This window comes from Nyctereutes procyonoides, unplaced genomic scaffold (genome assembly GCF_905146905.1).
Source record: "Nyctereutes procyonoides isolate TBG_1078 unplaced genomic scaffold, NYPRO_anot_genome, whole genome shotgun sequence".
Lineage (NCBI taxonomy): Eukaryota > Metazoa > Chordata > Mammalia > Carnivora > Canidae > Nyctereutes > Nyctereutes procyonoides.
In genome coordinates, this window is record NW_026575134.1 from 12,244,313 (window position 1) to 12,259,499 (window position 15,187).

Genomic DNA, 15,187 nt, shown 5'->3' on the forward strand with positions numbered 1-15,187 from the left:
TTGTTTCCCTGAGTAAAAGTCAACAAAGTATGTTACACTTTTTGATTGCTGTCCATCTGTTGGGTGGAGAGTGGTATCTCACATTTATTTTAATTTTTCCTAAGGCTATATAGAGACCCCTTCTACACAGTTTTAAGTAACTAAACTCAGCATGCTAGAGAAAGAAACCCAAATATTATTGGGCATGCTTAAGTATTGAGGATAATGATAGAAGTCTTAAATCAAGATATTCCTATGGAATTTTTCTTGAAAGTGAAATAATTCATGTTGGGCTACTCTTGTTAGAGTGTGCTGTTCGTTATCCCAGCAGCCTACCCTCAGGTGGCTGACGTCACTGTCTTGGGTTCTGTGTGTGTGTATGTCACGGCCAGAATTCATCATCGAATATGAAGATGCAATGCACGAAGCAGGGCTATGGCACCACCAAACCGAGGTTTCTGGAATGCAGACCACAGCCCAGCTGAAGCTGTCACCTTATGTGAACTACTCCTTCAGAGTGATGGCCATCAACAGTCTTGGGAGGAGCTTGCCCAGCGAGGCTTCTGAACAGTATTTGACTAAAGCTGCAGGTAAAACGGGGCTTCTGTGACAGGAAATAAAACAGAAAGGTTTTCCACTGGTTAAAAAAAGACCAAAGCGGGATCCCTGGGTGGCGCAGCGGTTTAGCGCCTGCCTTTGGCCCAGGGCATGATCCTGGAGACCCGGGATCGAATCCCACATCGGGCTCCCGGTGCATGGAGCCTGCTTCTCCCTCTGCCTGTGTCTCTGCCTCTCTTTCTCTCTCTGTATGACTATCATAAATAAATAAAAATTTAAAAAAAAAGACCAAAGCTTACACACTTGTGGCTGCTTAACTTCCAGAACCTGATACCAATCCCACGGCTGTGGAAGGACTAGGATCAGAGCCTGATAATTTGGTGATTACCTGGAAGGTGAGCTCAGCATGAAGCCTTCAACTTTCCTCAGTGTATCTCAGAGGGGGGGGGGAAGATGTTTTAAAAATATGTCGGTGTTGGGGGTGCCTGAGTGGCTCAGTCAGTGAAGTGTCTGACTCTTGATTTCGGCTCAGGTCGTGGTTTCCAGATTGTGAATTCGAGCCCCGCCTCGAGGGCTGCTTGAGATTCTCTCTCTCCCTCTCCCCGAGCTACCCCTTCCCTCCACTTGCACACACTCTCTCTGCACACTCTCTTTTTAAACAAACAAGAAACAATGTCTTTATTAAAATCCCATTTTATCCACTTTGTGGAAAAATATATATTATATATCCTTATTTAAGAGACATTATTATGTAGCAGTTAAAAGCTTGATTTTTGGAGCCAGAATGAATGGGTGCAGATCCCAGTTTTGCCACTTACTGTGTGACTTTAAACCAGTTGCTTAACATCACCATTTTGTATCTGTATGATGGGAATTAGTAATAGAACTAACCTCACACGATGAAAGGAGTTAATAAATCTAAGGCCTCTAGGACAGTGCCTAACACATCCATGTGCTCAATGAATGCTAGCTGGTATTATCATTATCTTAGAGAACCATCTAGAAGATATGTACCAAGTTGTTCCAAGTAGTCAACTTCTTTTGTTTCTGGTTTTCCAACTCTGTCTCTCTGTCTCTCTCTCTCTCTCTTTTTTTCCTGGTTTATCTGTATTTTCTGTACTTGGAAAATTACCATATATTCATTTGTGTGATTTTAAAACTTATTTTAATAGATCTGTGCATGCATATAGATCTCATATGCATACCTACTTATACATACTTATATACATACAGACATTTAAAGCAGGATAGACTGACAAGCCAACTTTTCTTTTTAAGATTTTATTTTTAAATAATCTCTATACCCACCATGGGGCTCGAACCCACAACCCTGAGATCAAGAGTTACATGCTCCCTTGCTTGTCTGACTGAGCCAGCCAGGCATCCTGACAAGCCAACTGTCTTTTTTAATAAGGAAATAAGCTGTTTATAAGTTTCTGGCTCTAAGTAAACTAGACAATGATGTAACTGAAATGCTTTAAGTCACCCACCCTTGACCATGGAGGCAGAGCTGGAGAGCCTTATGTGGTAATTACTACTTCAAGATAGAAATTAGTAACCTTTGAAATGTTGATCCCAAACAAACTTTGAATATCATCACAAATGAAAAAAAAAAAAAGATAAAAGTTCCCTGGAGGACATTGTTAATAGTTCACATTTTAGTATTTCAGTACTCACTTTCTGTAAGTCTGGGAATTGAATTTGGTGTTCTGGGAAAAGGGTGCTCAGCCTATGTGCTTTAGAAGCTCTGATTATTTGGCTTTTCTTACAGCCCTTGAATGGTTTTGAATCTAATGGGCCAGGCCTTCAGTACAAAGTGAGCTGGCGCCAGAAAGATGGTGATGACGAATGGACGTCTGTGGTGGTGGCGAATGTATCCAAATATATTGTCTCGGGCACACCCACCTTTGTCCCATACCTGATAAAAGTGCAGGCCCTGAATGACGTGGGGTTTGCTCCAGAGCCAGCAGTGGTCATGGGTCATTCTGGAGAAGACCGTAAGTGTTTGATGCTGTCTCATTGATACTTTTGTTTATACCACCAAAAACGACTTACCAAGCCAAGGCCATTTCCAGAAGCTGCTTAGCTTGGGAGGGACAGAGGTGGCAATTATTTTGCTCAACATTGCTGAATGTAAACAGCCTGCAATGTAAAAAATAGATTCAGAATGCTAAGGGCTGTTGCTTTTTAAAAAGAGACATTATTACTCTCACCAAGTCAAGTGAACAGATACCAAAAAATCCACTCTCAATCCATGATAATCCATAGAATAAAGGCTGGGTCCTACTTCCTGCCAAAATTGTTAGTGGCATTTTTGCATGAAATTCAAAATAGCATTGATACTTCTGCCCCCTTTCCTGTTTTTCCCCAGTCCCGATGGTGGCTCCCGGAAACGTGCATGTGAACGTGGTGAACAGTACCTTAGCTGAGGTACACTGGGACCCCGTACCTCTGAAAAGTATCCGAGGACACCTACAAGGCTACCGGGCAAGTGAAAGGAGAAAAAAAAAATTTTTTTTTTTTTTTTTTTTGGCATTCTTTCCTTAGGAGCAGATGCACTTCTCTTGGTCAGAGGCCTGGAGAGTTCATCTGGTTTCTCACTTCAGACAGGCCATAGCTAAAGATTCCCAGCTAGGACAGAAGCAAAACCTCACTGCATCCAAAGTGGAAAAAAACAAAACAAAACAAAATAAAGGGCATCCGGGTGGCTTAGCGGTTTAGCACCACCTTCAGCCCAGGGCGTGATCCTGGAGACCTGGGATCAAGTCCCACATCAGGCTCCCCGCATGGAGCCTGCTTCTCTCTCTCTCTCTCTCTCTCTCTGTCTCTAATAAATAAATAAAACCTTAAAAAATATTTAAAAAAAAACAAAAAACAAAATAAAACAAACCTGTTTTCTCCATTTTTCCCTCAGGTGATCTAAAATTCTTCCAACTAAAAAATGAACAGGCACAAAATGCAGAAAACTAGTGTTTAAGGAGCTAAAATACAACCGAATGCACCTAGCTTTAGAGCAATGCTGACCATGTCTGTTAAACACACAGATTGTCCTGAAAATAATGTAGGCATTTTTTTCAAATGATTTTATCTTTTTACTCATGAGAGAAACAGAGACAGAGACAGAGGCAGGCTCCCCTGCAGGGAGCCCGATGTGGGACTCGATCCTGGGACCCTGGGATCACGACCTGAGTCAAAGGTGGACACTCAACCGCTGAGCCACCCAGGTGCCCTTGTAGGCACTTTCTAGAACATCATTCAGATTATACTTCAGAATCATTTAGTACCAAAAGGGTCATTATTCTGACCATTGTTTATCTGTGTTCTTGGGGAGCACAGAAAACCTGAGGCATAGAGACTTGTGATTGGATGGACCAGGCACTGGTTTTGCACCCTTGAAGAAAGTCACAGCTGTGTCATTAGCACTGACCCCTAGAGGTCAGGTTTTGCACTGCATAATATTCCGTTTTGGGGTTTTTTTCTCTAACGTTTCCAGATGCTGTGTATATATTGACTACTCTTGAAAATGCCTTTAAAGTTCTAAGAATTTTTTTTAAGTTCTAAGAATTTAAGAGGACTTAAGAAACAGCAATTCTGGGTTTCTAGCCAAAGTTAACCCTTCACTTCTCCCTCTTTCCAAAACCTGTGCCTGCCGTTTAATATGAAAAAAAAAAAAGATATTTTTAATGAAGCAATGCAGTTTGGTTTAGTGAGAAAGCCCTAGACTTGGGGTGGAGGCTGCATTGTGGCCTTTGATGGCCTAGTGGCTGGGGTCAAGCCAATCCGCGGTCAGGGGTTCATCTGTGCTAGAGGAATAATAATAAAAGCTTTACCACGACTTATAGGATTGAATTAAATGATATATTGCACATGATGTTGTATTAGCTCTGGAAAAGTATGTAAATACTGGGCAGTAATTTTTATTTTTAGGATGTTCTGTACAAGTAAGACACTTCAATCGTCCTGTCATCTTCCATTCCCTTATGTTCTAGAGAGATCTATATGGGAGTCATGCTGTTCCATTTATTTCACTCACGCTCCCCAACCCAATAGTATTCTATAGCCCAGCTACATCACCTATTCTCAGTTCAATTTCTCTCCTTGTGTCTGGGCTTCTACTGTCTTGCCTCATGATCAATATTTCTCAGTTTTGCCAGGAATCTTCTTCTAAAATGCACCAAGAACATGTTCTAGGACACAGTATCAAACTTGAATTTTGTGAGCAAGAGGAATCTTGTTTGCTCCCTGTTGTAGGTCCCTGACTTTTGTTCTTTGTCTTTCAGATTTACTACTGGAAGGCACAGGGTTCATCGAAAAGAAACAGACGCCACATTGAGAAAAAGATCCTCACTTTCCAGGGCAACAAGACTCACGGCATGTTGCCTGGGCTGGAGCCCTACAGCCACTACACACTGAACGTTCGAGTGGTCAACGGGAAAGGGGAGGGCCCGGCCAGCCCCGACAAAGTCTTTAACACTCCAGAAGGAGGTATGGGGGTGACGTGTCTCTGAGATCCTAGAACATATGGTGCATCCTGAGATGCTTTGCATGACAGAAGGGCCCCCAACAGAGCTGGCAAAGTGTCAGCTCATATGTGGCCCGAGGGCACGTGGGAAGCTTCACTTCAAAATGCTGTTCCCCCCAACTCCCTCTCCTGACTTAAATTTTTCTCCCCACTGACTCACACCGTCAGAAACCTTGCTAATTTGATGCTTACTTGGGTCATTGAATTTCTGACCTGAACTGATTTCTGTTAACTTCTCGAAGCCTCCCTTACTTCATCTGTGGATTCCCTAAGTCTTTTTGATAAAAATAGTTCACAGACAAGCCCAGTCTCGGCTCCTTTAGAGGGCTCCTGATGGGGGATGCCCACCCAGCATCCTCAGAAGGTCATCCTGTGTCCCCCGCTCCCATCCTATTTCAATTGCTTGTCCTCAATCCATTGCTCCTTCAGAGGTTCAAGGCTCCTTCCTCTTGGGGCCTTCACCAGTGAGACCTCACACTGCTCCTTGAGACGGGTCAGGGAGGGTGTCATAGTAGAGATGAACCTGTGAATTAAAGGGTGAAGAAGAGCGGAAGTAATATGTCAACAGACATGAGGGTGTGAGACAGCATGGCTCCCTCAAGGAACTGCAAGTTGTGTAGCCAGGAATGGTAAGAAAAGAGGAAGGTCAGCAAGGGAGGACCCTATTGTGGATGGTCCTATATGCTACGAATGTTAACCTGTAAGCCAGAGGCTCTTAACCTGAAGGCTAATCTGTTAGGGGGTCAATGAATGGGTTTAAGGCGTTCCATGAATCCCCCCATCTTGAGAATCAACATCCTTAAACCATCTACTGAATCTGAACGGAGTGGCTTGGGGAAGCTAGAAGTAGGCCCAAGCCTAGGCCACCAAGAGCCTGAAGGGGGGCAGCCATGGAGAGGAGACTAGGGCATGGATATGGTTGAGATGTATGAGGTAGACCTGACAGGAGGTAGTAGCCAAAGAGACGGAGGAAACGAGGCAGGGGGAAAAGTTCAGGTTGACCCCTTGGTGTCTGGCAAGAGTGAAGGGAGAGACCATGGTGCCATTAATGGACCTCAGTAATATGGTGGGTATGCAGAGGGCCTCAGCGCCATAGAGGGTGAGCTGCTGCCAGCCATCATCCTCCTGAGGAAGTGAATAAAAGAAGACCGGGCATGTTTCCTCTGGTAATTTGCCAGCCTCTGCCAGAGAGAACCTGCCACCCTGCAGGCCTTCCCCGGACTGGAGGCGGGTCTGCAGCACCGGGGCTTTTGTCCATGGCCCCAGGGTCCTGGGCGGCTGTCAGCTCTCCGGATAAGAACCTCTCTGCACCTGGGCAGTCTGGCTCACGCCCAGAGCCCAGCAGGCAGGGTGTGCTGGCTGTTTGGACACCCCTGGTTTGTAGGAGAAAACAGTTCTTAATGGTCCAGAACACAGCTGCATCTGCTCAAAGGTTTGGTTAGAGTAGTTCCACTTAGTCACCAGTCTGCTTTTGTTGAGCCACCGTTTACGAAATGAGGACTGTCTCCTTTAGCAATATCGGTCTGGATCCGTAGAAAGGCAAAGTCTCAGTGTATTTTGGAGGATGGCTTTTTAATGAATCTAGATGGAAATGATGAGAAAGAAGAGAAGGAAAATAGCCGAACAAGTTCCTGTCACAGGTTTCTGCTAGTGTGTTTTTTGCTGAATCGGGAGCCAGAGTGAGACTACAGAAGACCTTGGGGGATGGTGTGAACATGGTGCAGTATGTCACTCGAATACATTTGGAAACATCCCGAACCCTTTTGTTGACTCTGTGTTCTCATTATAAGTTCCCAGTGCTCCTTCCTCTTTGAAGATTGTTAACCCGACACTAGACTCGCTCACTTTGGAATGGGACCCACCGAGCCGCCCGAACGGCATTTTGACTGAGTACACCTTAAAATATCAGCCAAGTGAGTTCTTGGGAAAAGGGAAGGGGGAAGTATGGTTTAGGAAAGAGAAAAAAGCCATGTTCTTAAAATACAAACTGGTTATTTCTTTAGAGCTGTAGGTTAGAAACATAGACCTTCAAGTGGTATTCCAGAAGGAACTTCACATCCCATTTTCTAAAGACATATATGCTGTTGAAAATTAAGCAATCAGTTATAATATGCATAAAAATATCCAACTCTTTGCCTAAAAGGAATTTATTCTGATTTTTAAAATCATTGAATTAAAATTGAAGTGGTTGCATTAGAATTTTTAATTTGTGTGAGATTTTAAAAATTGTTGGAGGAATAAATTAACCCTGAAAATTACCTTTTCTTTTTTTTTTTTTTTTTTTGAAAATTACCTTTTCGAAAGCTCTTTCATGTTTTAGAAAATTCTGATTTTAAGCCTTTAAGTACTTGGACACACGATGAGAACATTTTGTTTGAGCAAAGTTGTCTCAAGGAAAATAGCTGAGATAAAATAGCAGCACCGAAATGGGAGGATATAAAGGGAAGACCACATTGTCCTATCCTCATTTCTCTGTATTTGCAGCTTTTAAATAAAATATATTTTATTGAAAAAAAAAGAAAATTAAGCAATCGGTAGAATCACATAGACCTTTGAGCGTGGGGTGGATGCTATTGTTGGATTAGGCAGGTGTTATCTATGACTAGAAATGATAAAACAAAAAACATGGAAAGAGAAAGGGGGGGTTCCTTTGGCACAAGGCCTCTGAGGATGAGGTTTGGGGTTATCAATATGTGACACCACCTGCAAAAACACAGAGAAAAGAAATGCGATTGGAATTCAGCTGTGAAATTCCCCTAGTTTATAAGCCTATGGGGAATATATTTCCCCCTGCTTTGCCATAGGATAGGAGCTGTCAACGGCTACCGAAAGTCATGTCAGGCAAGGAGTGAATAGGATTACAAAGTGAATATAATCCAAGTTTGGCATTTTTGGATGACACATTTATTTATAATGGTTAAATTGCCTATGGCAATTAATGGGAAATGCACTTCTCTGTTATTTCTTATTGCCAGTTAACAGCACGCATGAATTAGGCCCACTGGTGGATCTGAAAATTCCTGCCAACAAGACGCGCTGGACTTTAAAAAATTTAAATTTCAGCACGCGGTATAAGTTTTATTTCTATGCACAAACAGCGGCCGGATCAGGAAGTCAAATAACAGAGGAGGCAGTGACAACTGTGGATGAAGGTAAGATGGGTATGTATAAAATTCCCATAACTCTAAGTGTTGTAGGCAAAAGTCTGTAACCTGAGTGTGTGCCTTCTCTTTGCTTCTTCCCACGGAGTAGCCGTCTTACCCAACTAATGCAAACGCTTTGTTGTAATTTCTCATCCTGACATCTACAGAATCAATTATTTAATTCATGTTAGAATAACTATTGGATATTTGTTTTCCGAGTCTGTGTGAAATTTTCGAGCTTACGTTAAAATGTTGAAGTGAGAGTGGGAAATCACAGCATTTTGCCACGCATGAACTCAAAGTTCACGGCAACGTTTTCTCCTGTCTACAACTTTGCGTACATACGCGCACACACGCACATACACATCATGCACATAAGTGTGCACACCGCCACACACATCTATGTAACAAATAAATAAATGTAATCCTACTTCTGGCCTTGAGTCACTCGCCAGGAGTGACACGTCCTGGTTGAGGTTTTCTAGCAAGGAATGTGAAATGGTTATTAAATAGCTCATTTATTTTGTGTTTGAGCACGGGGCGTTGTATCTTGGAATGACATCTGGTAGAGAGGAAGCAAAATAGTCCCACTGGAGTGTCAAGAAAAGGAATTAATACTTCCTTTCCTACTTTAAAAAAAATTATTTTGAAAAAATTTAAAATCATTGAGGATGTCCAAAAAGTTTATGAAAGATTTTCTGAGTTTGCATGTCTCTAAATTGTAAAATTACTTCAGGGTTATGATTATCTTCCCTAGCATAAAGAATTGACATTTCTACCCAAAAACTGGTTTGAAATACCCTAAGCCTTGTTACATAATAGGAAAATGGAGTAATGTGTGGGTTTGATTGCCGGGTAAGCCTGGGGACACCGACGTATCTTGGTCCCCAGTACCTGATGTGGGACACGTCATTCTTCTTGCATGCTTTGGCATTTTAATAAGTGTTTTTATATCGCTTTACATGCTCATGGGTGTGTTGCATCTAACTATATAGTGTCCTATTTCTGTTTCCCTTCATTAAAGCCGGTAATCTTCCACGTGATGTAGGTGCAGGCAAAGGTAAAATAATTCATCTGCATGACTTTATACATGTGTGAAATTTGCAATGTTCAACATGGCGAAGTGCAGCATGGGTTAAAAAAAAAAAGATATAAAATGAGCTTTGAAACACCAAACGGAAGAGAAAGATCTTGGAAGATCTTGGCTTTAAAATTAATGTCTAGGCTTTTTCTACAAGTAGAAACAGCCACACACTGAATTCTACTCACACTTTCTCCACAAGGCCCATCCCTGGTCCAAACCCTCATCTTAGCCTTTATGGGATGAGGATTGTGGCTGGCTCAGACAGGACCCAAACTGCAGATTGTCGCAAATCCTCTCTGTGGCCACACCACGGGTTCAGAAATATTCGTCCTGTGATGAAAATACCCTGTAAGAGCTCAGATCGGCTGAGCTTTTTCCGTCCTGATCTGATTTAGCCAGACTCCTGGTAGACACAGTGTATACTTTGCTGACATCCATTCGGGGTCTCAGCTTAGAGATGCCCTCTAGCTGGCCTGGGACCCACAGTCTGCCCACCAGGATCCCTCCGAGCAAGTCTTCCCATCAGCCTGCATGCTCTACTCGATTGTGTTATTCCATCCTGTCTTCACCAAACTGCACACGTCTCTTCCCCCCGGGGTATAGTGGGGTACATCTGTGCTCCTTTGTTTCTCTCGGCTCTCTGGGTGAGAAAGGTGTGTTGGGAGGGCAGTGCTCGAACACACTGTGATAGGTCTAACCCTTGAGGCAGCCCCAGAGAACTCAGTCATTGGCCCTTGGTTATGGGTTGATCTCTTAGCTTTTTAAAAGAGCTGGGAGTCTTCCCAAAATTACTCAGATCTGGTGAGTGTAGGCCTGATTCAGATCTTGTATTTTTTTTTTAAAGAAATCTGCTTCTATTCATAGCCTTGGTAAATGATAAAATGTAGACCAGACAGATTTTGAAGGGACTGAATAGGAACTATAGCCACGTTCAGTAATCTTAATAATGTTATCAGTGTGATTTTAGACTTGCAAGAACGAGGTCGTAAGAATTCAAAATTTCCTCTGTAGTGTAGAAAGATATAAACCTCCCTTTTACGTGTCCACGCCTTGCCGGGCTTAATTAGATATCAATTAAAGTCCTTGGTTGTGTTACAATAATTCCCTGCTCTGTTCCCCTGGAAACCTTTCACTGAAGCCTTCCAGAAAAAGCCTGGCCTCTTTCCCGACGCAGTGGACGCGTCCCTGTGGCTCTGCCTGGAGTCTGTAGCCACGTTAATTGTGCTGTAGCAGGGCTGTCTGTGAGCGAGCCGGAGGCTCCCACTGATTTGCCATGTTAGGGGAGGGCAGGCATTCACTGGAATAAAATTACCCACCGATGTTCATGAATTAAAACCAATTAAGAGAAATCTTCATTAAAATAGTTTAGAGTCGACCATTGAATGTCACTAAACTGAGTTGTGAGTTACTTATGATGATAGAGACAAGCCAAAATGGACTGTCAGAAGGTTTATGAAACCCCTAATGTTGAAATTGGATAGATCTCAGATTAAGAGGAGAAATAGTGTGTTTTTTGTTTGGGTTTTTAAAAGATTTTATTTATTTATTCACAAGAGACACAGATAAAAGCAGAGAGAGATGCAGGCTCCCTGCAGGGAGCCCAGGACCCAGGGATCACGACCTGAGCCGAAGGCAGACGCTCAACCACTGAGCCACCCAGGTGCCCCAAAGAGAAATAGTGTTTAAATGTTTTTTAAAAACCTAAGCCTTATTTTGTACCTTGCTTCTATTAACAGTGCACTAGTCATTAAACATAACTTGCATAAAGTGATGGCATCTGCCTTAAGACTTAGCTGCTCAGGAAATAATTCATTCTCCTGGGTTTTCTTTCCTTAAAAATCTCTGGTTTTTTTTTTTTTTATTTAACCATGAATTCTATTCTCTTTATTTTTCTTCTCCATTCAGTTTAGATGCTCTCTGAGAGAGGAGAAAAAGGGAAGTTCTCTATGATCCTGCTAAATTTTATTATGTTTGTGGTTTAGCTTTTACTTTCAAAAAAGATAAAAGAATAAGAGATGCTGAGAGAAAACCTGTGTGTGATGTCCTCTGCTCTGGATGCATCGGCCTCTAGAGGCTTCATGTCACCTCTGATCAGAGGAGAAAAGAGATGCAGCTGAGCTTACATTTTTAAAATTTTTCTTACAGATATTAAGAGATGTTAATAAAACCCAATCTTACAAATATATAATTGCAAAAGGAGCATTTAAACCTCAAAGTAGAGGCACCTGGCTGGCTCAGTCAGTTAAGCGTCTGCCTTCAGCTCAAGTTGTGATCTTAGGGTCCTGGGATCAAGACCCGCATCGGACTCCCTGCTCAGCAGGGAACCTGCTTTTCCCTCTCCCCACGCCCCACCCACCACTTGTGCTCTCTCTTGCTATTTCTCTCTCAAATAAATAAAATCTTTAAAATAAATAAAATAAACCACTAAGTAGAATCCAGGACAATCCGGTCAGCTGTCCTGCGCCATACCCACCCCTTCCCTTACCACTCCTCAGTTTGAACGTGGACACCCTCCTGAGATCTTTAGGAGTCACTTATGTGGATCCGTGTCCTCATTTGCATAAGCCTTCACTGTCTGTGTACTAGTCATAGTTGTTTAGCTGGATCTGTTCAATTTCTGTGTCCCTTTCAATAGTTTCAGGGTCTGGAATTCTAGGAAATAAACCTGTGAAGGCGTCTATAAAAATGATCTGAAAACATGTAGCTAACAAATCTGAGTTCTGGGCCAGTGTTGCTGATGGATGGACACTGCCTTACCTGTAGCCTTTCATTTTCTTATCTTTGGGACCAGTCATCAGAACACAATTGTGAGGTGATGAGTTGGGGTACAGGAATAGGGAGAGACTAGCAGGTCAGGGAGCTGAACGTGATTCTTGACATAACTAGCAGTGGACTCTGGTCAGCCAGTTAGGACAGAGCAGAGTCAGGCACCAAGGAGCCGATGACAAATGTTCTCTGTGGTCAGACTCTCACCAGAATTGGTCCCACCATTACCAGTGAGGACAAGAAACAAGGAAAAGCTAAAGAATATGTAAACAAAAATCAAGTTTAAAGTTTGGCCTGGGGCACCTGGGTGGCTCAGTGGTTGAGAATCTGCCTTAGGCTCAGATCTTGATCCCAGAGTCCTCGGATGTAGTCCTGCATTGGGCTTCCCCACAAGGAGCCTGCTTCTCCCTCTGCCTGTGTCTCTGCCTCTCTCTGTGTTTCTCGTGAATAAATAAATAAAAATCTTTTTTTAATATTTTTATTTATTTATTCACGAGAGACAGAGAGAGAGAGAGAGGCAGACTCTCTCTGTGTTTCTCATGAATAAATAAATAAAAATCTTTTTTTAATATTTTTATTTATTTATTCATGAGAGACAGAGAGAGAGGCAGAGACACAGGCAGAAGGAGAAGCAGGCTCCATGCAGGGAGCCTGACGTGGGACTCGATCCCAGGTCTCCAGGATCACACCCTGGGCTGAAGGTGGCGCTAAACCACTGAGCCACCTGGGCTGCCCAATAAAATCTTAAAAAAAAAAAAAAAAAAAAAAAAAAAAAAGCTCAATGTGGGACTTGGTCCTGGGATTCTGGGATCATGCCTGAGCCAAAGGCAGATGCCCAACCGCTGAGCCACCCAGGTGTCCCTGTACTAGCCTTTTTTAAGGCACTGTGTATCAGGATAGTAAGACAGACCTTGCCTTTGATATGCTAAAAATCTGGCAGGTGAGACTGACACATTAAAAAAAGAGAAAAAATAGGGGCTCATGGGTGGCTCAGCTGATTGAGTGACTGAGTTTTGACTTCAGCTCAGCTTGTGATCTCATGGGTCATGGGATCAAGCTCCAAGTCAGGCCCCATTTCAGGCTCTGCACTTGGCGGGGAGTCACTTGGAGATTGTCCCCTCACTCACACTGTCTTGCTCTCTCTCAAATAAATGGATAAATCTTAAAAAAAAAAAAAAAAGTAAAAATGGATGCTAAACTAGTAATTTGAACACTATTTTATCTTAGCATAGAGGAGTGAACGATTTATTTTGCCCAAAGGATCAAGAAGACTTTCATAATAGTAATATTGAATCAGGCCTTGAAAGACAAATAGAATTTGGACACATAAATCAGGGGTGTGGGGTGCATAAATTCTTGGTAGGAGGCATAAGCAAAGGCCTGAACTTTGAAAATCCACAGGATATTTCAGTTGTACCCAGAGATGGGACTGAAAAGGTAGATGAGGTCAGATGTGAATGATCCTTAATGACCACAAATGTCTCGCGAAGGAAAGAGTGTTTATCGGTGGGCAGAAATGAGCCATAGACATTTTAAACAGGGAGTGACAGGATCACATATGCAGTTCAGGAAGCTAACATGTAGGTAGCCACGCTGGTGGGATCTACAAAGAAAGACTTAGGGTAGGGAGAGAGACTAGAGGCAGGCTTTGCAGAAAGCCCCAGTGAGAAATGACACTCACAGTCCTTTGGCTGGCACGTCAAGAAAGTGGGTGAGTGGAGAGTAAAAGCAAGGAACATTGGAATCCTCTGTGATAAAAGTATGATATCTTCTCTGGCTAAGTATAAGCTAAATGCTTTTTTTTTTTTTTTTTTGGTTGGTTGGTTTTTGGTTTTTTGGTTTTTTGGGTTTTCTTGGCTAAATGCCCTTCTGTTGGAAGTATTCCACTGTGTCTTGACATCTCTCATAAATACACCAAGACTAAATTCCTCAGTGATTCCAAAATTTCATAAAGAAAATTAATGTTTTGCCTGAGACCTTTACCACTGATGTTTTACATACATGTTCATATTTACTGTCTCTGTTGATTGATCATAGTCCTATCATTATGTACTCCTTTAAGAGGAAAGTCTTAGACAATGAAATTAATTAGGTCTGTAGAAGGACCCCACATAATTCCATAATCAGTTTTGCTCTCTGCTGTTTCCCAGCCTTAGCACAGAGGGGGACTGTGCTAAGGATTATATCTCAGAGGTCAAGTGCATTATTTAATCTCTTTAACATGGAGAACTTACTCAATTTATGGTGGGATTACATCCCCATAAACCCATCATAAGTCAAAAATATTGTAAGTAAATGCATTCAGTACATCCAACTTACCAAAAATAGCTTGGCCTAGCCTATCTGACATGGGCTCAGAACACTTATATTAGCCTACCATTGAGCAAAATCATCTAACAAAAAGCATATGTGATAGTAAAGTGTTAATTATCTCATGTAATTTATTGACTACTGTGCTGAAAGTGCGAACAGAATGGTCGTGTGGGTACAGAATGGTGGTAAGTGCATTGGTTGTTCACTCTCATGATTGCATGGCTGAGGGGGAGCTGTGGTTGGCTGCCGTGCCCGGCCTCATGAGTGTATAGTTCTACAAACCACTTGCCCCAGAAAAGATCAGAATTCAGAATACGGTTTCTGCTGAACATGTACTACTTCTGCACCATTGTCAAGTCAAAAAATGTGAAGCCAAGCCATCGTTAAGTCGGGGACTGTCTGTACCTCTCTTTCTGATCCTAAGAAATGCTATTCCATTAGGTTAATTTCAGTAGAGGCCTTTAGCTTCCAAATTCCATAATTTGGAATTTGATTTTAGAGACTAAGTCAACCCTTTGACAGTTTCTGATTTACTATCCTAGGGCATTTTCTCTGAGATAATACATTGATCTTATTTTTGTGACTACTCAAATTAAGATATCTGTAAATATGTCATTTTTAGTTTAGGCCACTGTGAGAAGGTCCAGAGAATGGTCAGCCTCATATAGCCAAATCATATATTTTAATGGCTGCAGATGTCACCTTTACTCAGTAGTAGGCATATAGTGTCACATCATGTCCATAATTAGGTGTTTTAAGAAGCCATTTAGATTGTACCACAATTTTCCAGAACGTGACATGTAATGAACACTTGGGTAAGAT

The 15,187-nt window shown here is 42.2% G+C and overlaps 1 protein-coding gene across 5 annotated transcripts in view; it reads left to right on the forward strand.

The window, feature by feature from the left end:
- The window catches only part of NRCAM (neuronal cell adhesion molecule), a 276,389-nt gene that overhangs the window by 240,283 nt on the left and 20,919 nt on the right, over positions 1-15,187 (forward strand). For 2 of the 5 annotated variants that reach the window (XM_055301030.1, XM_055301033.1), the window contains 7 exons: positions 372-569; positions 862-932; positions 2,309-2,534; positions 2,909-3,024; positions 4,818-5,022; positions 6,850-6,972; positions 8,035-8,220. In XM_055301030.1, coding sequence (XP_055157005.1) covers positions 372-569; positions 862-932; positions 2,309-2,534; positions 2,909-3,024; positions 4,818-5,022; positions 6,850-6,972; positions 8,035-8,220 — 1,125 coding nt within the window. Of the gene's footprint in view, positions 1-371; positions 570-861; positions 933-2,308; positions 2,535-2,908; positions 3,025-4,817; positions 5,023-6,849; positions 6,973-8,034; positions 8,221-9,226; positions 9,263-15,187 lie in introns of all 5 variants that reach the window. The other 3 variants (XM_055301029.1, XM_055301028.1, XM_055301032.1) reach the window with 3 other exon arrangements.